The 20,980-nt window shown below is 41.9% G+C and overlaps 2 protein-coding genes and 3 non-coding genes across 6 annotated transcripts in view; 3 read left to right on the top strand and 2 right to left on the bottom strand.

The window, feature by feature from the left end:
- The first annotated feature begins 1,138 nt into the window (after positions 1–1,138).
- RPUSD2 (RNA pseudouridine synthase domain containing 2) lies at positions 1,139–9,907 on the top strand. Of its 2 annotated transcripts, XR_006344089.1 has the most exons (4): positions 1,139–1,774; positions 3,443–3,739; positions 4,422–5,232; positions 8,754–9,907. XR_006344089.1 is itself a non-coding variant. In XM_043920714.1 (3 exons), the coding sequence occupies exons 1-3, from the start codon at positions 1,148–1,150 to the stop codon at positions 5,151–5,153; spliced, it is 1,656 nt and encodes a 551-aa protein (XP_043776649.1). In that variant the 5' UTR covers positions 1,139–1,147; the 3' UTR covers positions 5,154–5,365. The 2 variants fall into 2 exon arrangements, 1 of the variants encoding a protein (XP_043776649.1); XM_043920714.1 differs by lacking the exon at positions 8,754–9,907 and having other exon boundaries at positions 4,422–5,365.
- On the bottom strand, positions 8,752–8,867 carry LOC122706050. The gene has a single exon (XR_006344302.1). It is a non-coding gene; the product is annotated as a small nucleolar RNA SNORA26 (small nucleolar RNA).
- Positions 9,908–11,728: 1,821 nt separating the features above from the next.
- TRNAS-GCU lies at positions 11,729–11,810 on the bottom strand. Its single transcript has one exon. It is a non-coding gene; the product is annotated as a tRNA-Ser (tRNA).
- A 224-nt stretch (positions 11,811–12,034) lies between these two features.
- The window catches only part of KNL1 (kinetochore scaffold 1), a 67,600-nt gene continuing 58,654 nt past the window's right edge, over positions 12,035–20,980 (top strand). Inside the window, 1 exon segment of the mRNA XM_043920332.1 lies at positions 12,035–12,409. The gene's annotated coding sequence lies outside the window, so the exon portion shown is untranslated.
- LOC122705928 lies at positions 14,864–14,970 on the top strand. The gene has a single exon (XR_006344199.1). It is a non-coding gene; the product is annotated as a U6 spliceosomal RNA (small nuclear RNA).

Below are 20,980 nucleotides of genomic sequence, written 5' to 3'. Positions count from 1 at the left end.
CTCACTCAGGGGCTGTGAAGGGAAGAGGAAAAAGATTTTGCAGTTCCAACAAGTTGCTGGATGTTTCCCACGTTGCTAATCCACAGACCACATTTTGAGCAGCAAGGCTTTATACAATTCCACAAGGACTCCCTCTCTAGACCTCTCTTATAGCTTTCTTCTTGTCTGTGTTTCAGACACATTCTGAAAGACACTCTTTCCAAAAACAAACACAAAAAACTTTATTGAAATATAATTCACACTCCATAAGATTCACCCTTTTGTCATGTGGCTGGTTCTCAGAGGTCTTGGCTTATCTTGATTTGGCTGTTTCTGAGCCTGTTCTGCAGCTCTCTTATGAATCCTTTGAGGCACCAATATCCTTTCAATAATTCCATCTCTTATGAAGTTAACTGGAGTTAGTTTCAGTATTTTGCATTTAAGAATTCTGACAAATACATCTTCTGATCCACTTGGAGTTTTAATCTCAGGACAGGACCATGTGCGAAGGCAAATGGGAGATCTCTAGTCCTCATGCTGTTAAGGAGAAGGACAAATGTAAAAATATTTTTTCTGGGGTGTGTGTGCTTAATTACATATATGACAGCTTTATTGAGTTACAAAAAGTGAAAGTCACTCAGTAGTGTCCGACTCTTTGGGCGATCCCATGAACTGTATAATGTAGCCTGCCAGGCTTTTCTGTCCATGGAATTCTCCAGATGAGAGTACTGGAGTGAGTTGCCAATTCCTTCTCCAGGGTATCTTCCCAACCCAGGGATTGAACCCGGGTCTCCTGCATTGCAGGCAGATTCTTTACCGTTTGAGCCACCAGGCAAGCCCTTATTGAGTTTTAAGTCACAAAATATGCTTACCCTTTAAAGTATACAACGCAGTGCTTCTTAGTACATTCAGAGTTTAGCAATCTTCATTTTGTTTTGTTTTGAAATATTAATAACTCTTTCAAGAGTTTTTCCAGAGTAAAGGAACTTCGAGCATATCGACAAGGAATCTACACTTTTAATGAGTCATTCTTACAGCTCTCAACTCATTCAGCTACCTCCTTCACGCCTGTTCTCAACGCGGTCCCGCCTCGGCACTAGGTCTCACTGATTGGTTGGTGCTGAGTGACGCCCTCAGATCGCGACCCAGAGGCCGCGGCCGCTGGGTCATGTGGCTGGGAGGCCGGTCGTGGCTCCTGGTTTTTGGGCAAGTGTGCTCCAGTCTTCGGTGCCTCGCATTTGCCAGGACTTGGGGTGCCTGTAGGGGACCCATGGCGGAAAGACTCTCGACCGGGGCTGAGGCAGCGAGCGGGCTGGGGGCTCCAGCTCAGCAAAACGGAGATGCGGGCGGCGACGCGAGGGGTGAGCAGCCCCCTGGGCACCCGGAGCCGGCGTGTTCAGAAGTGGAGCCGGTTTCGGGGGACGCGAAGCAGCCCTCAGGAAACGGGGAGCGGGCCCCGGCTGCAGCCCCGGGCCCTGGCAAGCGGAAGAAGCGGCGGGGCGCTGTTGGAGAGCGCGTTGTGCCGCCCCCGAAGAAGCGGCGGGCAGGGGTTAGCTTCGGCGATGAACACTTTGCTGAGACCAGCTACTACTTTGAAGGCGGCTTGCGCAAAGTGCGGCCCTATTACTTTGACTTCCGGACTTATTGCAAAGGCCGCTGGGTGGGCCACAGCTTGCTGCACGTCTTTGGCACGGAGTTCAGAGCCCAGCCCCTGGCCTACTACGAGGCCGCTGTCCGGGCAGGACGCCTGCACCTCAACGAGGAGCCGGTACAGGACCTCAGCATTGTGCTCAAGGTGGAGTCCTGATGGGGCCTGCCCGAAAGGGGGCATGGTTTTTTCGGTTACTTGGGCATAGGTACCGGAGTAAATTCGGGGTCATTCTGAAGCGTTCTTGTTTTAACTTGTAACACTCTTTTACCGCTCCATTTCCGCAGGTAGACTGCCCATATGTTTCAGACCTCAGACCCCTTATCCCTTCCATCAAAGCGACTTTGCTGTTTCCAAGGCACAGAAGTTGGAATTCTTGTGAAAGTGAAAGTTAGTCGCTCAGTCGTGTCTGACTCTGCGATCCCATGAACTGCCAGGCCTCTCTGTCCATGGAATTCTCCAGGCAAGAGTACTGGAGTGGGTTGCCAATTCCTTCTCCAGGGGATCTTCCCAACTCAGGGACTGAATCCTGGTCTCCTGCATGGCAGGCATTCTTTACCGTTTGAGCCACCAGGGAAGCACCAGGAATTCTTACAGCTCCTTTTATGCAGTCTTGTGGCACTGGCACTGATGGCTTTCTGCCTTGCATTGTAGACCTCTGTACAAATAGTAATAATAGAGACTATCATTTATATCTCCTGACTGTGTGCTGGGCACAGCATTAAGCTTTTTATGTACTTTAACATTTAATCCTAATGACAACCCTGTGGAGTAGATACTGTCACCTCATTTTACCTGTGAGGAAGTCGAGGAAACTAAGATCAACCTCATAGAGGTAAGACACAGTGCCACCTCCAACACCTGTGTTCTTATAAGTGAAGTGAAGTGAAAGTCGGTCAGTCATGTCCAACTCTTTGCAACCCTATGGACTATACAGTCCATGGAATTCTCCAGGCCAGAATACTGGAGTGGATAGCCTTTCCCTTCTCCAGGTGATCTTCCCAACCCAGGGATCGAACCCAGCTGTCCCACATTGCAGGGGGATTCTTTATCAGCTGAGCCACAAGGGAAGCCCGTGTTCTTATAACTTCCACTTGAATTATTTGTCCTAGAGCCTGATAGGATAGAACTGTGAAATGACAGAGATTGAAACTAGAATTGTGTAGCCCAGTGCTTTGACCCTACTTTAAATTTCTATCACAGCTAAGAGGTACCAGACACTGTCATTAACTGCCTGACCATGGTTGTGAAGGGATGCAAGGCATTTGGAGAATGAGTGGTTTGAATCAGTCACAGTTTTGAAGCACAGGTCTGGACTGATGCTCACATTTTACAGATAAGGGAACTGAGGCCTAGAGAAGTTAAGTGACTTCCCTAAGAGCATGCAGTAAGCCTGTAGCAAATCCAGGTCTACAGCCCAAATCTCTGGACTTACAGCTTGGTGTTTGTTCAAGGTCACAATGAGTGATGGTGTATGGAGGATTTTCCCCTTCATTTTAGAAGAATATATTGTTAAATATAACTTTCTTATAGAGAAAATATGAATAATCAGTACAGCAAAATCCATAATCACACTATCCAGAGATATATGACATTTTAGGTGTATCCTTCTAGCTCTTTCTCAATGCCTGCTTTGCCTGTGTGTCTGTGTGTTTACAAAATAAGAATACACTGTGTATACTGCCTTTTCTGCTTAAGGATGTACTGTGACCATTCTTTCATCCAGTAAGGAAGATGGGGGGGAAGTTGTGTGTGAAGTTGACTGATCATAGGTGGCTGGACCCTGGGCTGACCAGTTGCCTGTGTCATTGGCAGGACAATGACTTCTTACGGAACACAGTGCATAGGCATGAGCCACCAGTTACAGCAGAACCCATCCGCCTGCTAGCGGAGAACGAAGATGTGGTGGTTGTAGACAAGCCTTCTTCCATTCCTGTCCATCCCTGTGGCCGCTTCCGACACAACACGGTCATCTTCATCCTGGGCAAGGAGCACCAACTAAAGGAGCTACACCCATTGCATCGGCTTGATCGCCTTACCTCCGGGGTCCTCATGTTTGCCAAAACAGCAGCCGTCTCAGAGAGAATTCATGAACAGGTTCGGGACCGGCAGGTGAGCCAAACTGAGTTTGCCTCTTGCAGGCCACTTCTGGGCTCACAAATGCTCTGCATTGAAAGGGTGTCACCGAGTTCTAGATCTGAAGTGAGCCTCTGTGTTTATCTGCTCAAGCTTCCCATCTTCAGGAAGGTCAGCACCTAAAGTGCCAGAGACACGTTATTTTCTCTTAAGTTTCAAAAGATCCTTAGAGATAACATATACTACCTGTCTTGGTAATTTGCTGTTTTGAAAATTTTAAATGCTGACAGGCTGAGCAAGGTTTTTAAGACTGTGGAGACAGTCTCCTTGGTGGAAAAATTCTGGATAGAGTTGGAAGAGGTTTGGGTAGAAGAGTTAAATAGTGGTGATTGTGGTCTTGAGACTTGTAATTCTGGATCTGATTATAATATATTTATTGTTTACTGTTTACCAGGCTCAATACCAAGTATGTTAGAGCCCAGCTGACTAAATCCTTGGAATAGCCCTGTTAAGATAAATGCTTTTCTAAGCAAACATTTTCTAGACAAGTTAAGGGGTTTTAAAGAAGCTGAGTACTGTAACGTACCTAGGATTGTGCAACTGGCAAATGGTGGAGCTGGGGTTTGAGCCCTCTTCTGTCTGATACGGGTGCATTTGTCATCACTGAAAAGGGTTTGGGCTTCACACAATGACTTTCTCCCTCTTCCCCCCTGTGTAGCTGGAGAAGGAATACGTGTGCCGGGTGGCGGGGGAGTTCCCTGCCGAGGAGGTAACCTGCAAGGAGCCTATCTTGGTGGTGTCTTACAAGGTAGGGGTGTGCCGTGTAGATCCTCAGGGCAAGGCCTGTGAGTCAGTGTTCCAGAGACTGAGCTACAACGGCCACTCCAGTGTGGTACGATGCCGGCCACTTACAGGCCGCACCCACCAGATCCGAGTCCACCTCCAGTTCCTGGGCCACCCCATCCTCAATGACCCCATCTACAACTCAGCCGCCTGGGGCCCCTCACGAGGCCGAGGCGGCCACATCCCAAAGACAGATGAGGAACTACTGCGGGACCTTGTGGCCGAGCACCAAGCCAAACAGAGTCTGGATGTGCTAGATCTCTGTGGGGGGGACCTGTGCCCTGGACCCCCAGACCCTACAGCACCTTCCTCAGAGCTCAGCAAGGACTGCCTAGAAGAGATGGCTGCATCTGCCCAGAAGATGGATGGAGCAGTTGAGGCAGCCCCTCAGGATCTGGACGGAGTGCCTGTGGCGTCAGGGAAGGCAACCAAAACAGATGTGAATCAAGAGACAGACCCACTCTGTTCAGAGTGCCGGAGAGTGCCACAAGATCCCTCACCCCAGGACCTTGTGATGTTCCTGCATGCCCTGCGCTATAAAGGGCCAGACTTTGAGTACCATTCACCAATGCCTGCCTGGGCACGAGATGACTGGCAAGAACACTGAGGGCTATGGCCAATGGAGGGATTATTTATTGGATCGGAACACGTATGGGCCATGAAGTAGGAGCTGACTACATGGGCTGGTACTCAAGAGTTTCCCCGGGGTGAAGTTGGGCTCTTAAAGGACCTGCTCATACTTGCTAACTTCTTCCTTCCTCTCCCTCCAGCTAGAGTTTGTGAACTTTCTGCTTTGTAAATAGAGCTCTTTTTCTAATACCTTGTGTGTCTAGTTTTCTCACTACTTGTTTCTTTTTTTCTTTCTTTTAATTGAAGTAAAATTCACAACACAGTTGCCATTCTAAAACACAACTTAAATTCACAATGATGTGCAGCCCTCACCTCTTAATTAGTTCCAAAACATTTCATCACTCAAAAGGAAACCCATACTCATTAAACAGGCAATCCCCATTTCCTCTTCCACCTAGCTCCTGATTCCATTAGCCAATCTTCTGTCTTTAGAGTTTTGCCTATTCTGGACATTTCATACAAATGGAATCATACAACAGGTGACCTTTTGTGTCTGTCGTCTTTTGTTTAGCGTAATGTTTTCAGGCTTCATCCAATTTATAGCATGCATCAGTACTTCATTCCTGTTTAAGGCTGAATAATATTTCATTGCATGGATATACCACATTTTGTTATATCCATTCATTGGGCATCTGGGTTGTTCCCACTTTTTGGCTATTGTGAATAGTGCTACTATGCACATTTGTGTACAGATTTCTGTTTGAAGACATGTTTTCTGTTCTTTCAAGTATATACCAAGGAGTGGAATTGCTGGGTCATATGGTAATTCTTCGTTTAATTTTTAGGGGAATCACTAAACTTTTCCACAGTAGCTGAACCATTTTACATTCCCATAGGAAATGCACAAGGGTTCCAATTTATCTCCATCCTCACCAACACTTGTTATTTTCCATTGTTTTGATTATAGTCATCTTAGTGGGATTGAAGTATTATTGTGGTTTTGATTTGCATTTCTCTTGGGACTAATAATGTTAAACATCTTCTCATATGTTTGTTGGACATTTGTGTGCCTTCTTTGGAGTAATGTCTATTCAAATTTTTTGCCCATTTTTAATTTGGATTGGCTTATTGTTGAATTATAAGAATATATATTCTGGATATAAGACCTTTAAGAGATATGTAATTTGCAAATATTTTCTCCCATTCTGTAGGTTGTCTTTTCACCTTATTGGCAGTGTCCTGTGACTCACAAAAGTTTTATTTTTTTTATTATGGTGAAAACACTTAATGTGAGATCAGCCCCTTAACAAATCAGTGTGTACAATATGATACTGTTAACTATAGGCACAGAACAGCATCTCTGGAACTTAATCATCATGCATAACTGGAACCTTATACTTGTTGAATAGCAGTTCCTTATTTCCCCCTGCCCCCAACTCCTGACATCACCATTCTACTCTCTGCTTCTGTGTTTATTTTAAATACTGGAAAAGAAAAACTCCCTTTTCTTTATTCACAGAATACTCTGTACTTTTAAAATATGTGGTGGTTTCCCCACATCAAGCAATTCTCTAACACAGGCTGGGTATCCTACAATCTGACTCACCTCTGACACCATCTACCCAGAGATAGGGTCAGATCCCACAAATTAAGGACTCAGTCCCACAAAACTTGTCCCCACTTCAAATGACAATGGCAGGTCCAGATTGTTACCTGTGAATCAAAGATTCCCACAACCCCCTCCTCGGGTTCAACCACTTATTAGAATAACTCACAGAATTCAGGAAAAGTTTCCTTTCTTGATTTGTGGTTTATTACAAAGGATATTAAAGGCTAGGAAAGACCAGCAAGATGAAGAGACATATAGGGCAAGGTTTGGAAGGGTCTGAGCACAGGAGCTTCTGACTCCATAGAGTTCAGGTGGGTCACTCCCCGGCATGTGGATGCCTTCTTGTCACTGACCCAGACGCTCTCTGAACCTAGTCATTAGGGGTTTTCAGGGCCAATGACCTTTTATTTAGCCCAAAGAGAAATATGAAAAACTTTATACTCCACAGTACCACAATCAGCAAAGGAATTACTGCTTCTGTTTCTAACTCTCTGGATTACCAGTCATGTCCTCAGGTCTTGCCATCATCCATTAATTTCACCCTATTGAAGTTGAGTTTGACCCAGTTTTACTTCATTCTGAAGATCTCAAATGAAAATTATGAAATTTGAAATCTCGGGCATTGTTCATTCTCACTATGATGAGGAAAAGTGTAACTGTTGCTTGCTGTCTATTCATAGCTATCTTTGCAGAAGTTACGAAGCATGGGCTATAGAAAGTGTTATTCCCCATTTCCCCAATTCTATTGGCATTTATTCATTTTGTCTTCCCCAAGCAAGTTTATATAAGCTAGATTTCACTCTTTGCTCTATTGATCTTCAATATGACATACTGTTTAGTTTTCAGCTTATTAAGCATTCCCAGAAGTTATTTTGGCAAGGTAGATGTTTTCATATGATAGCATGAATCTAAGGGAATGATTTGAGAAAAAAGTTTTGAGTTGGTGTTGCAGACTCAGAGATTTCCTGGATTCATTCTTGAACCTCTTCAGGCCTTGCTGGAGCTTCCCTCATAGCTCAGTCAGTAAAGAATCTGCCTGCAGTGCAGGAGACCCAGGTTCAATCTCTGGATTGGGAAGATTCCCCTGTAGAAGGAAATGACAACCCACTCCAGTATCCTTGCCAGAAAATCCCATGGACAGAGGAGCCTGGTGGGCTACAGTCCATGGGGTTGCGAAGAGTCGGGCCCGACTGAGCGACTAACGCATCACATCACAGACCTTGTCAGGACTGTCTTCCCAGAGATGGTTCCCAGTGGGACTATACTTCCTAATGGTAAGGAATAGAAGGATTTAACTTATATCATTGCCTACCTCTCAAAACCAACCTTTGCAAGTCTTACAGCCCTGGGTCTGGGTTTTTCTTGTAAGAGTTTAAGAAATGAACTGGAGGCACGCATGTGCACACACACACACATACACATTTCACTTCTTCCTTCAGAACTTTGTCCGTGAGGGCTCACACACACACACATTTCACTTCAGAGCTTTGTCTGTGAGGGAGGCCGACACATAAGGGCCTGCCCAGGCAGCAGACCATCACCAACTAAACACTGGACAATTTTTTCCAGAGCACCTCATTCTCCATTGAGAATGGGTCTTGAAGCTGAACTCTGAAGATTCATTCCCTGGCACTGAAATAATAAAGAGATCTGGAATATCTTGGTAATGCAATTTGGCTGTACAATAGTTCTTTCTTTTCTGGTCTTCCAGAGGTTGAAGGGTCCTGCAACAGTTCAGGATAGGACTTATGAAGAAGTGGTGCTGACGGAGAATGATTTCCTTGATCTGTGGCTTGTGACAAATTTGAGGTGGTAGTGGGAATCTTTCAAAATGTATTAGCATATCAGGCATAACTATCTTGTCCAAGTCTTCAGTTGAAGCTCCTCCAGTAGATGGCGCCTCTAACTCTTACTGCCTTCATTTATTATAAATTTCTTTTTCTATTACTAATCCAAGTCCCCACACCACCACCCCTGGGCTTTTAAATAATCTGGCATGTTGTTAATCCTTTTTTTTTTTTTTTCCAGCTGTGACTCCAGACAGAATCCAAGAGGAGATTTACAATCTTTTCTCTGGATTTTAGAGCTTACTCTACCTTTTTGTGTTAGCCTTAATCCTTTGGGTCTCGTAGAAAGAGGTAAAATAAGCACAACTCTTATACATCAAAAGATCACAGAAATGCAAAAAAACTGGGACCATCATAGCAAGACTTACTGCAATTTCATATGAACGAAACCACAAATGAACTAAGCATGAAAACAGGTAAAGAAATGAGGAATAGAAAAGTGAACTTCCACTCATGATTTCTTCTTCTTTTTAATCTCAAGACACTTCCAGTGCTTTATAGTTTCAGAATTTTTACAACTGAAGATCTTCCTTTGAGAAAACAACCCACTCACTTTTTATTTATAGAGACTGGACACATTGATAGACCTTATCAATTTTCCATAGGATATCATCACTGTGAGAAGCAGGCAAACCTCAGAAAAATGATGCAGACTTGCCACTCTTTGGAGAGGTCAAAGTACCAATGAACCATTTAAATACCATCTGGCAAATGCTGAGGAAGACACACGGAGCTCCAGGAACATCTAGGAGGGGTACAAAGACCCAGAAGCAGAAGAGCATGAACTAGGTGAGAGAAATCTAAGAAGGAGCTGCAGGTTGCAGGCCTAGGAAAGTCTTCCTGATGGGGAATTACGTCAAAGCTGAGATCTGAAGGAGGAGCAGGAGCCAGCCAGGACGGGGTTGATGGGAAGGAGGTGTTGGGCAGCAGGAGCATAATCCAGGGAGAGGAGTAAGTAATCTGCAAAGGTGTCCGGGAGACAGAACAAGGCCTAATTTAAGGGAGGGGTTTTAAGACTGATGTGTTGAGGACACTTCAGAAAATCCCTCAGGAGCTCTTAACCTTTTCTTGTGACACAGATCTTGGGCAGTCTGGTGAAGCCTATGGGTCCCTTCTCAGAATATTGGTTTTAAATGCATAAGATTAAAAAAAAATAATAAAAAAATAAATGCATGATTAAATTTGTTGTAATATAAAGTCAACCAATTATGTTGGAATACAGTTATCAAAATAGTTTTAAAATCTGTGATTTAATTCCAAATGAAGTCAGAAAGAGAAAGAGAAATACCATATATCACTTACATGTAGAATCTAACATATGTGTGGAATCTATGACACAAATAAATTTATCTACAAAACAAACAGGCTCACAGACATAGAGAACAGAGTTGTGGTTGCCAAGAGGGAGGAGAGGAGGGGAAGGATGGATTGGGAGTTTGGGATTAGCAAATGCAAACTATTATATATAGAATGAATAAACAAGGTCCTACTGTATAGCACAGAGAACTACATCAATATCCTGTAATAAACCATAATAGAAAAGAATATGAAAATGTATGTGTGTGTATATATATATATGAATTATTTTGCTATACAGCAGAAATTAATAAATTATAAATCAACTATAATAAAATTAAAAATAAAAAAATTGGTGACCTAATAATACAATGCATACACTTCCTTATGAATGCTTAAGTTTACAAGATCTAATGGTAGGTCCAATAACTACCAGTATCTTGAAGTACTATAGCAGTAATGAGCATAAAACAATAGAAGTAGAGCATATTGCTAATATGATACAACAATATCTGTTATTTCAGTTGGTGACAAAAATCACAGGTAAGGTTAATATTACTGTATTTTGTTGCTTACCTTTATTAATAGAAGGACATGCTTTCAATTAGAGATTAATGAAGATAAAGCTGCAATTTTTTTTCTCCCAACCAAATAACCAATTCAATTCTATCCATGGACCCCTTCGGAGTGTGTGGAACCCAGGTTGAAACCCTTTCAAACGACAGGGTGGTAAATGGATTAGAAAGCAAAGTGCTTGGGTGACCCTCAGCCCTCAGCTCTGGGAGGTATCTACATTTCTAAGGGATTTGGATTGATGTGGGAGGAGTCACTGGAGCCTGATTTCCACTCTCAGGGCTGAAAATATCTGCCCAGTGTCAGGTTCTGGGATACCTTTTAATGCAGAGGGAGTGTGTAAACCATGACCGCAAAGGATTGATGAGCGCTTTTTACTAATTTCCAGCACCATATAGGGTGGTGGTTAAGGGCCACCAGAGTTTGATAGACTTAAGTTAAATGCCTTTTCTGGAATTACAAAAGCTGTATAACCTTGGACAAGTTTATCTTTCAGTGTCCTCATCTGTAAAATGGAGTAATAAACATGTCTATCGTGATCACAGGGTTATTGTGAATTAAAGTGCTATAATTCATTGTGGTGCCTGTAGATAAATACTGGATAAATGACGGTTGTTAAATGTGAGTTGAAAGACTCTGCCTGATGACCTTTCAGGAGAATCTCTATTCTTTTTCTATTCCCTCTCTGCTTAAATCCAAGAGAAGAATTAAAACTTTCTTCTCTGGGAAGGCAGCTATGTCTTCACCTCTCTTCTAGATAACTACCAAGTTTCCAAGTGCTGTCAACATCTTTTTTTAACGTTGAGTACTTTTCTTGAGCACCTGCAGCCTGCTGGGGACTGAAAGAGAACTCACGGTAGCTTTTGAAGTAAAATCTGATATTTCATAGTAACGACAGGTATGAAAAACGCTGGGGTCAGAGTCCACAATAACGGAAGTTCCTCAATCAGGAGCTGGGTTAATTAATACTGAGCAGACCACCACTGGAACATATATAAATAGCTATAATCGTGGAATTCTATGCACTGTTTTTTGCTACATTAAAAATACACTAAATGCATTATTTAATTAAACTCTGATTCCCAGAAAATGTCTCTTTCCCTCCTTTTTCTACGTGAGGTAAGAATGTTCCAAAAGCCGTCTTTCAAGAGTCAAACCGGAGGTTTCAAAGTCGACTAGTAAATCACACATGCAATGAATAATCAACTCTTTCCATTCCGCAAGGAAATTTACCGTCATCGGTTCAAATCAGTGGCCAAAACAAAACAAAACAAAAAAACCTACACTCGACGAGGATGGGATTCGAACCCACGCGTGCAGAGCACAATGGATTAGCAGTCCATCGCCTTAACCACTCGGCCACCTCGTCCCAGAAGCCTATTCCTTCCTGGTAGCTATAGGGAGTAAAACTAGGGGGATGTGACGCAATGCTATGGGAGCCGCCATTTTGTACGGAAGCAAAGCTCCGATCTTTTTACAGCAAGAAATACAAAGAAGATGGCCGCTCCCATGCAGTGAGGAATCTGCAGTGGGGAGAAATAAAGGAAAATTCCGTATAAAATGAGATAACCTTGAAAGAAATAAAATTGGCATACAAACTGGGAAAAAACTTTGATTGAAGAAATCTTAGGGAGGGTCTGCAGCCTAAGGGGCGGGGCCGACGCGTTGAGCGGCTTTGCGCCTGCGCTTCATCTAGGCGGTTAGATTTGAATGCTTTACTGAGGTCCTCTAGGCGTTAAGAGCAGACGTGAAGGGGTGGGGGTGAGCTATCTGAGAAGCGTGCGGACCACAAACAAGTCTGAAGAGATTTTGTGAAGCCGTTGGGACTTCACAAATGAAGCGGCGGGTAACTTTCGTCCTGGTCTTCGCCCGCGGGATTTAGGTTTTGTTAGAGCGGATTGAAGGCCTCACGCTGGGAGGAGAGGGACGCGCCTACAGCCAGACTGCCTCGGAACTCTCTGGGCTCAGGTACGGACGCTTCTCTCCCGGTGCTGGACTCGCTCTTTTTTCACCTCGGCCTACACTTGGGCCACCTCTCGCCCCCCTAGCAGTCTCCATCCACACCTGGACCCCACGAGCGGCCCTGGGTCGCTGGCCCGCGGCTCTCTCCGTGTCCCGCCCCGCCATCTTCTGTCAGGGTTCCAGGACTGTCCCTAGCACCTACCTCCTTTTCCCTTCTTTGGGGAACTCACGGGTGTTTGCGTTTCTTCTTACTCAGCCTTTTCTTAGCTATAAATGAAGTGACAGAAATGTGATTTTGAACTCTCGGTTTATGGTTTATTTACAGTGTCTGATCCGAGTGCTAGCGGCACTGAGCAGATTTTGAGTTTTCTGCGGATGTAATAACATAAATAAAGCCAGTATTGGTACGCCACAAAGAAGTTTTTTAAAAATCCTCGGTGCATTATTAAGCCAGAGTTAAGGAATCTTTTCTTGCTGTTTGTCTCAATAGTAGAGTTTAAGAAAAAAGTTCTAAAAATACATGTTTTGTCGATTGGAATCTTAAAGATAGTTTTATAGAGATATGACAGAGAAGACCAAAGCAGAGCTTACTTTAGGTATTAAGAGTGAAGTTTTCAGTTGAATTGGATCAGTCGAATTCCTCAGATCTGTATTGGATTCCTTGCTGTCTTGTGCGCGGGTTGGGAGGAGATGATTCAGTCCCTCATCTAGAATTTACAGTCCAGAACGGGAAGGAATTAATATACACAGATAACTGTAAAGCAAAACACTGTAAAGGATTACAGGACATTCTAAAGGAATGTGGGAACCAGACCAGCTTATTTGGCGCTTTTCGGCAATGGAGACAGAGGAGGCTTCTTGGAGAAAGTGGTATTTGAGGTGGAACTTGAAGGAAAGAATGATTTGAGATGAGAAGTTAATGTACCGTAAAGGTTGGATTCCAAGTGGTATGATTTTTCTTGACAATGTGAATGGCTGGAAATGTTTACAAGGTGACAAATAGATGTAAACTGAGTGAAAAATACTTGGATTGGTAATATTAATGATGTGTTTGATGCTAAGTAAGAGACAGTAAAAGATACCCTAGATATTGGTAGTAGGACAGTGCTGTCCAATATAACGTCCAGTGTTAAAGGTAATGTTTAATTTCTGCATTGCCCAGCATGGTACTCATTAATTTCATATGACTACTGAGCACTATTAGCATCAGGGTGGCTAATTGTGACGAGAACGGTATTTTAAATTTTATTGCATTTTAATTAAATTTAAATGATATATACTTCAGATCTGTACTATCTGATATAGCACAGGTCTAGAGTCTATATCATTGGACACTATGAAATATATTAACTGTTGTTCAGTGGCTTAGTCGTGTCTGACTCTTGGAGACCCCATGGACTGCAGCAAGCCAGGCTTCCCTGTCTTGCACCATCTCCCGGAGCTTGCTCAGAGTTATGTCCATTGAATCGGTGATGCCATCCAATCATGTTTCTCAGTGTCAGAGTCTTTTCCAATGAGTGGGCTCTTTGCATCAGGTGGCCAAAGTATTGGAACTTCAGCCTCAGCACCAGTCCTTCCAATGAATATTCAAGGTTGATTTCCTTTAGGATTGACTGGTTGGATCTCCTTGCTTTCCAAAGGATTCTCAAGAGTCTTCTCCAACACCACAGTTCAAAAGCATCAATTCTTCGGCGCTCAACTTTCTTTATAGTCCAGCTCTCACATCCATACATGACTACTGGAAAAACCATAGCTTTGACCATGTGGACCTTTGTAGGCAAAGTAATGACTCTGCTTTTTATTACACTAAGTTTGTCATAGCTTTTCTTCAAGGAGCAATCGTCTTAATTTCATGGCTGCAGTCACTGTCCACAGTGAATTTGGAGCCCAAGGAAATAAAATCTGTCACTATTTCCATCGTTTCTCCATCTATTTGCCATGAAGTGATGGGACCAGATGCCATAATCTTAGTTTTTTGGATGTTGAGTTTTAAGCCAGCTTTTTCACTCTCCTCTTTCACTTTCATCCAGAGGCTCTTTAGCTCCTCTTCGCTTTCTGCCATAAGGGTGTTGTCATCTGAATATCTGAGATTATTGATATATACGTAAATTGAACGAAAAGATATTTTATTCTTAAATAATCACAATTATTTGATTAGATATATGCACCTGTTATAACTGAAAATGGGGTCCAACTGCTTACCGCTCAAAAGTCAATAAAGAGGCAAGGTTGGTGGAAAGGAAAGTTTGCTTCTTTTTGGATGCTGGCACCAGGCAAGGAGGGCAGACTTCTGTTCAAACCCCAACTCTCCCCCACTGATGATCAGTGGGCAACAACTTTTATAGATATAGGGATAGGCTACATGCAGAAACAGCACAGTCAGCTCTGACAGTCATCTTGAAATTGATCATGTGGCAGTCTGACCAGCATCATCTTGATTGTTTTAAATACAATTGATCTGTGCTCGCTTCGGCAGCACATATACTAAAATTGGAACGATACAGAGAAGATTAGCATGGCCCCTGTGCAAGGATGACACGCAAATTCGTGAAGCGTTCCATATTTTTCATGAACTCCTTATTGAAAATGAAAAAATAAATAAATAAATAAATAAATACAATTGATCTTAAATTCTAGGATGGGCTTGTTCCCGTTTCTTTGAGGCTAATTCTCTGAATAGTGGCAGCTTATGTCACGGCTACAGTCTAGTCATCGTGTAGTTCACTTCTTCCACCTGGTGGGGGTTTCAGTATCTATAAGAGCTCACAGGATATGGCCCAGAATAGTATCTATAGCCCTTGAAAAGGAACTAAAGGACCTTTACTATGCTTGAGGACTAAACTATTATTATGTGGTCTCTTTTGCTGTTTTCCTTTGTTTCTGCATTTTCTCACTTCTCTGATCATGCTTATTCTTTGGGTAAAGTTTTTCCGTAGACAAAGGCAGGTGGAGAACACGGGGAACAAGGTCCATAGTATCCTTCTCCATTTCACGTTGAACACTACACAACTTTCAGATCTTAGAATTGGATACAGCCATGCTCATTTCAGGGACCACATTGATCAAAAGTACTTGCTTTATATCACAGCAACTGCCAAAAATCCAGCTTTGCAATAATATGTAACCAAAACTAGTGTAAGGTCAATGAGTACTCTTTTGAACTAGCAGTAGGTAGATGTTGAGAATTGTTTCTCTCAGAAATTTAAAATATTCCAGAACCCCTTTGTGAGTATGCTGTATCCTTACGTGACAGGTGCACAGTTTTGGAACCAATTAATAATCAATGAATGTGATGATGATCAAAAGTTCAACCATAAGAGCATTTTACACATGAAGCTTAATGTGAGAGTCTGGAATCTCCTATTTCTGTTGGAAGTGGAACTTACAGATATGTAATAAATAGAGCATTTTTAAAAGAGGACATCAGTTAGCTTTGACTCTTATCACTTAAGTGCTAACTAAGTCTGGCAGAGAGACAGGGATTATGCACAGTGACTCTTCAAACAATGAAGATGTTTAAATGATTCAAGGCTATGGTTTTTCCAGTAGTCATGTACAGATGTAGAGCTGCAGAGTAAAGAAGGCAGAGTGCCAAATAATTGATGCTTTTGAACCGTGGCACTCTTGACAGTCCCTTGGAAAGCAAGGAGATCAAACCAGTTGATCTTTAAGGAAATCAACCCTGAATACTCTGGAAGGACTGATGCTGAAGCTTCAATACTTTGACTACCTGATGCAAAGAGGTGATTCATTGGAAAAGACCCTGTTGCTGGGAAAGATTGAAGGCAAAAGGGGAAAAGGCTGACAGGGGGTGAGATGGTTGAATGGCATCACTGATTCACTGGACATGAACTTGGGCAAACTCCGGGAGGTGGTGAGGGACAGGGAAGCCTTGTGTGCTGCAGTCCATGGTGTGAAGAGTTGGACACAACTTGGTGACTGAGCAACAAGAGTTTGGTAGTACTTTAAGTTTTATCTGTGAATTTTGAATATGGACTTGAAAATATTTCCAAAAGGAGAAAAAAATATGGAAGGCATTGATCATAAAGGTAACTTTAAAGCATTATTAATATTTATTGAGCTCGTATTATTTACTAAGCACTGTGCCAAATTCTCAAAATGTGGCAGTAAACGTAAGAGACACCAGCCCTATTCTCATGGAGTTTACTGTTCAGGCAAGGATATGTTGATGCAAATAACAGTCAATCTATAAATAAGAACAGAAGAGAGTTTTATTTGAGCCAAACAAAGAACTATAGCCTGGGAGACAGCCTCTCAGTTCGGAGGAACTGTTCTGGACAAGCATGATTTTCAGTGCAGCTTTATATCACGTCAGAACAAAGAACATCAAATATAACAAGGGTACCTTCTTTCAGTGTTTCTTAAAGAAAGATTAACAGATACACAGCCAGTCAATATGATCTTAGAGCCTGGGAAGGGAGCCTTATCGTCAAAGGAGTACTAGCACTGATGTCCCAGAAAGGGAGGCTTTTATGTCTATCTTCAAAACAGACATTCTTTACTTTTGGACAGTGTACCCTCTTCTTTAATGGCTAAAACACATGTATAGTGTATGTTAGATAAGCTATAACACTGGCTGTTCTAATTAGAATAAAGTTCAAGCCAAATCATGTGTAATCTGGCTTGATTACAATGGCTTCACCATACTTCAATATGTGAAAATTTCTTCCATCAGTTAATTTGGGAAGATAAAAGGAATAATTAATTTACATAACAGACTTAAATTACAGTTGTGGTACTGCTACAAAGGAGATACATACAGTGATACAAAGAGTACTTTTCTTGGCTTTCTTGCCAAGAAATAATAGCAAATAAAAATTTGATGACTTGGGAAAGAGCTTTGTTTGTGTGGGAATAGAAATGCCAATGTGTCTGGCATAGAGCAAGACACAGTGGTATGAGATTTAAGTATGAAGTCTGAGAGGCAAGCAGGATCCAGATCTTGTAAAGCTTTGTAGGTCCTGGTAAAGAGTTTATTTTCAGTACAATGGTAAGCTTTTAAGGGGTTTTACATAGGGAATATCTTAAAGGTGGCTTATGTTTAAGAAGATAACTGCCTAGTATGTGGAGAAAGGACTTCAGGGGGATAAGAGTGAAAGTAGGAAGACCAATGAGATGGAAATTGTAATATTCTACTTGAGAGATGAGGGCAGCTTGAATTATGGTGGTGGTGCTGAAGATACAAGGGAATGAATTTGGAATATATATTGGAAATAGAACTACTAAGACTTAGTGCTAGATTGAATAGAAGTGGAAACATTTATCATACTTGGTTGATCTTGAAAAGTTTTCAGTTTTACTGTTAAGTTGATGTTTGCTGTTTTTAAAATAGATACTGTTTGTTAGATTAAGGAATTTACTTCCTATTCCTACTTTGCTAATTTTTTTTATTTGAAAGGATGTTAAAATTGTCAAACTTTTTTTAATCTGTTGCGATAATTTATGATTTTTCCCTTTTAATCTGTTAGGATAGTAAATTGTAAAATTGATTTTCTAATGTTGAACCAATTTTGCATTTCTGGAATATAACCAACGTTTCCATGATACATTCTTCTTTTCACAAATTGCTTCTTTTTGCTATTTTTGTTTTTTTTAGGACCTTATATTTATTGTAGTAAAAGTAGCATGTAATCATTACTTTGTTGTACTATATATATCTGGATATATAGTGTCTGTGTATGAGATGGAGATGGTTGCAGGTAAGAGAGTTTTCTTTAAAACAAAATAATTAAAGTAGTGGAGCTAGTTGCTTCTGGGAAAGAGGATAGCATGTACTATCTTAAAACTTTAAATTAAAAATATTATTTTAAGTACATATGGCTATAATCTGTGAACAAGAGATAAGTAAAACCTGAAAAATGGATAAACAGGCTGAGAAAGTGATGGAAGACAAAAGGAGAGAGTCAGAGATCAAATCCTAGGTGATTCCCATTGCCTTATATACCTATATTAACAGCTAATTAAATAAATTGATACTGAAAAATAAGTAGACTTTTACTTCAGGTTCAGGTTCATTATGGAGTTTTGTTCTTTCTTTATTTATTTTTTTAAATATATTTATTTATTTTATTTATTTATTTGGCTGTTCCCGGCCTTAGCTGCAGCATGTGGGATCAAGTTCCCTGACCAGGGATTGAACCCTGGCCCCCTGCATTGGGAGCACAGAGTCTTAGCCACTGGACTACCAGGGAAGTCCCGAGTTTTGTTCTTTAATTTGGCTTCTGTTTTATATGATGAAAGCATGTAAAATAAGATATCTTTTAAGCATCTGTTTGGTTTTTTGTTTCAGTTTTTTATGTATTGACAAAAGTGTACAAACTTGATCCTGAAAGTTTATGTATATGATATTAATTTAGTATTATGGTTGTTGTTGCTGTTCAGTCGCCAAGTCATGTCCAACTCTTTTCTACCCCATGGACTGCAGCCACCAGGCTCTTCCATCCCCCACTACCTCCCAGAGTTTGCTCAGATTCATGTCCGTTGAATAGGTGATGCTATCTAACCATCCACCTCCTTCTCCTTTTGCCTTCAGTCTTTCCCAGCCTCAGGATATTTTCCAATGAGTCAACTCTTTGCATCCCAAACTTCAGCTTCAGCGTCAGTCCTTCCAGTGAATATTCAGGATTGATTTCCTTTAGGATTGACTCATTTGATCTCCTTGCTTTCCAAGGGACTCTCCAGAGTCTTCTCCAGCAGCACAATTCAGAAGCATCAGCTCTTCAGCACTCAGCTTTCTTTATGGTCCACCTCTCACATCTGTTCATGACTACAGGCAAAATTATAGCTTTGACTGTATGAACCTTTGTCAGCAAAGTGATGTCTCTGCTTTTTAATATGTAGTCTAGGTTTGTCATGGCTTTTCTTCCAAGAAGCAAGCATCTTTTAATTTCGTGGCTGCAGTCACCATCTGCATTGATTTTGGAACCCAAGAAAATAAAATCTGTCACTGTTTCTATTTTTTCCCCTTCTATTTACCATGAAGTGATGAAACTGGATGCCATGATCTTTGTTTTTTGAATGTTGAGTTTTAAGCCAGCCTTCTCACTCTCCTCTTTCACTTTCATCAAGAGGCTGTTTAGTTCCTCTTTCTGCCATTAGAGTGATATCATCTACATATCTGAGGTTGTTGGTATTTCTCCCAAAAATATTGATTCCAGCTTGTGATTCATCCAGCCTAGGGTTTTTCATGAATTACTCTGCATATAAGTTAAATAAGCAGGGTGATAATATATAGCCTTGTTGTATTCTTTTCTCAATTTTGAACCAGTCAGTTGTTCCATGTTTGGTTCTGTTGCTTCTTGACCCACATACAGGTTTCTCAGGAGACAGATAAGATGGGTTGGTAGTCCCATCTCTTTCAGAATTTTCCACAGTTTGTTGTGATGGATCATCGAAAAAGCAAGAGAGTTCCAGAAAAACACCTATTTCTGCTTTATTGACTATGCCAAAGCCTTTGACTGTGTGGATCACAATAAACTGTGGAAAATTCTGAAAGAGATGGGAATACCAGACCACCTGACCTGCCTCCTGATAAATCTGTATGCAGGTCAGAAAGCAACAGTTAGAACTGGACATGGAACAACAGACTGGTTCCAAATCAGGAAAGGAGTACATCAAGGCTGTATATTGTCACCCTGCTTATTTAACTTATATGCAGAGTACATCATGAAAAACGCTGGGCTGGAAGAAGCACAAGCTGGAATCAAGATTGCCAGGAGAAATATCAATAACCTCAGATATGCAGATGACACCACCCTTATGGCAGAAAGTGAAGAGGAACTAAAAAGCGTCTTGATGAAAGTGAAAGAGGAGAGTGAAAAAGTTGGCTTGAAGCTCAACATTCAGAAAACTAAGATCCTGGCATCTGGTCCCATCACTTCATGTGAAATAGATGGGGAAACAGTGGAAACAGTGGCAGACTTTATTTTTGGGGGCTCCAGAATCACTGCAGATGGTGATTGCAGCCATGAAATTAAAAGACGCCTACTCCTTGGAAGGAAAGTTATGACCAACCTAGATAGCATATTAAAAAAGCAGAGACATTACTTTGACAACAAAGGCCCGTCTAGTCAAGGCTATGGTTTTTCCAGTGGTCATGTATGGATGTGAGAGTTGGACTGTGAAGAAAGCTGAGCTCCGAAAAATTGATGCTTTTGAACTGTGGTGTTGGAGAAGACTCTTGACAGTCCCTTGGACTGCAAGGAGATCCAACCAGTCCATCCTAAAGGAGATCAGTCCTGGGTGTTTATTGGAAGGACTGATCCTGAAGCTGAAACTCAAATACTTTGGCCACCAGATGCGAAGAGTTGACTCATTTGAAAAGACCCTGATGCTGGAAGGGATTGGGGGCAGGAGGAGAAGGGGACGACAGAGGATGAGATGGCTGGATGGCATCACTGACTCAATGGACATGAGTTTGAGTAAACTCCGGGAGTTGGTGATGGACAGGGAGGCCTGGTGTGCTGCGATTCATGGGGTCGCAGAGTCGGACACGACTGAGCAACTGAACTGAACTGATACAGTCAAAGGCTTTAGTGTAGTCAGTGAAGCAGAAGT

Source organism: Cervus elaphus, chromosome 12 (genome assembly GCF_910594005.1).
Source record: "Cervus elaphus chromosome 12, mCerEla1.1, whole genome shotgun sequence".
In the NCBI taxonomy this organism is placed as follows: Eukaryota; Metazoa; Chordata; class Mammalia; order Artiodactyla; family Cervidae; genus Cervus; species Cervus elaphus.
Note: the sequence above shows the minus strand (reverse complement) of the source record. Positions and strands in the feature narration are given on the sequence as shown.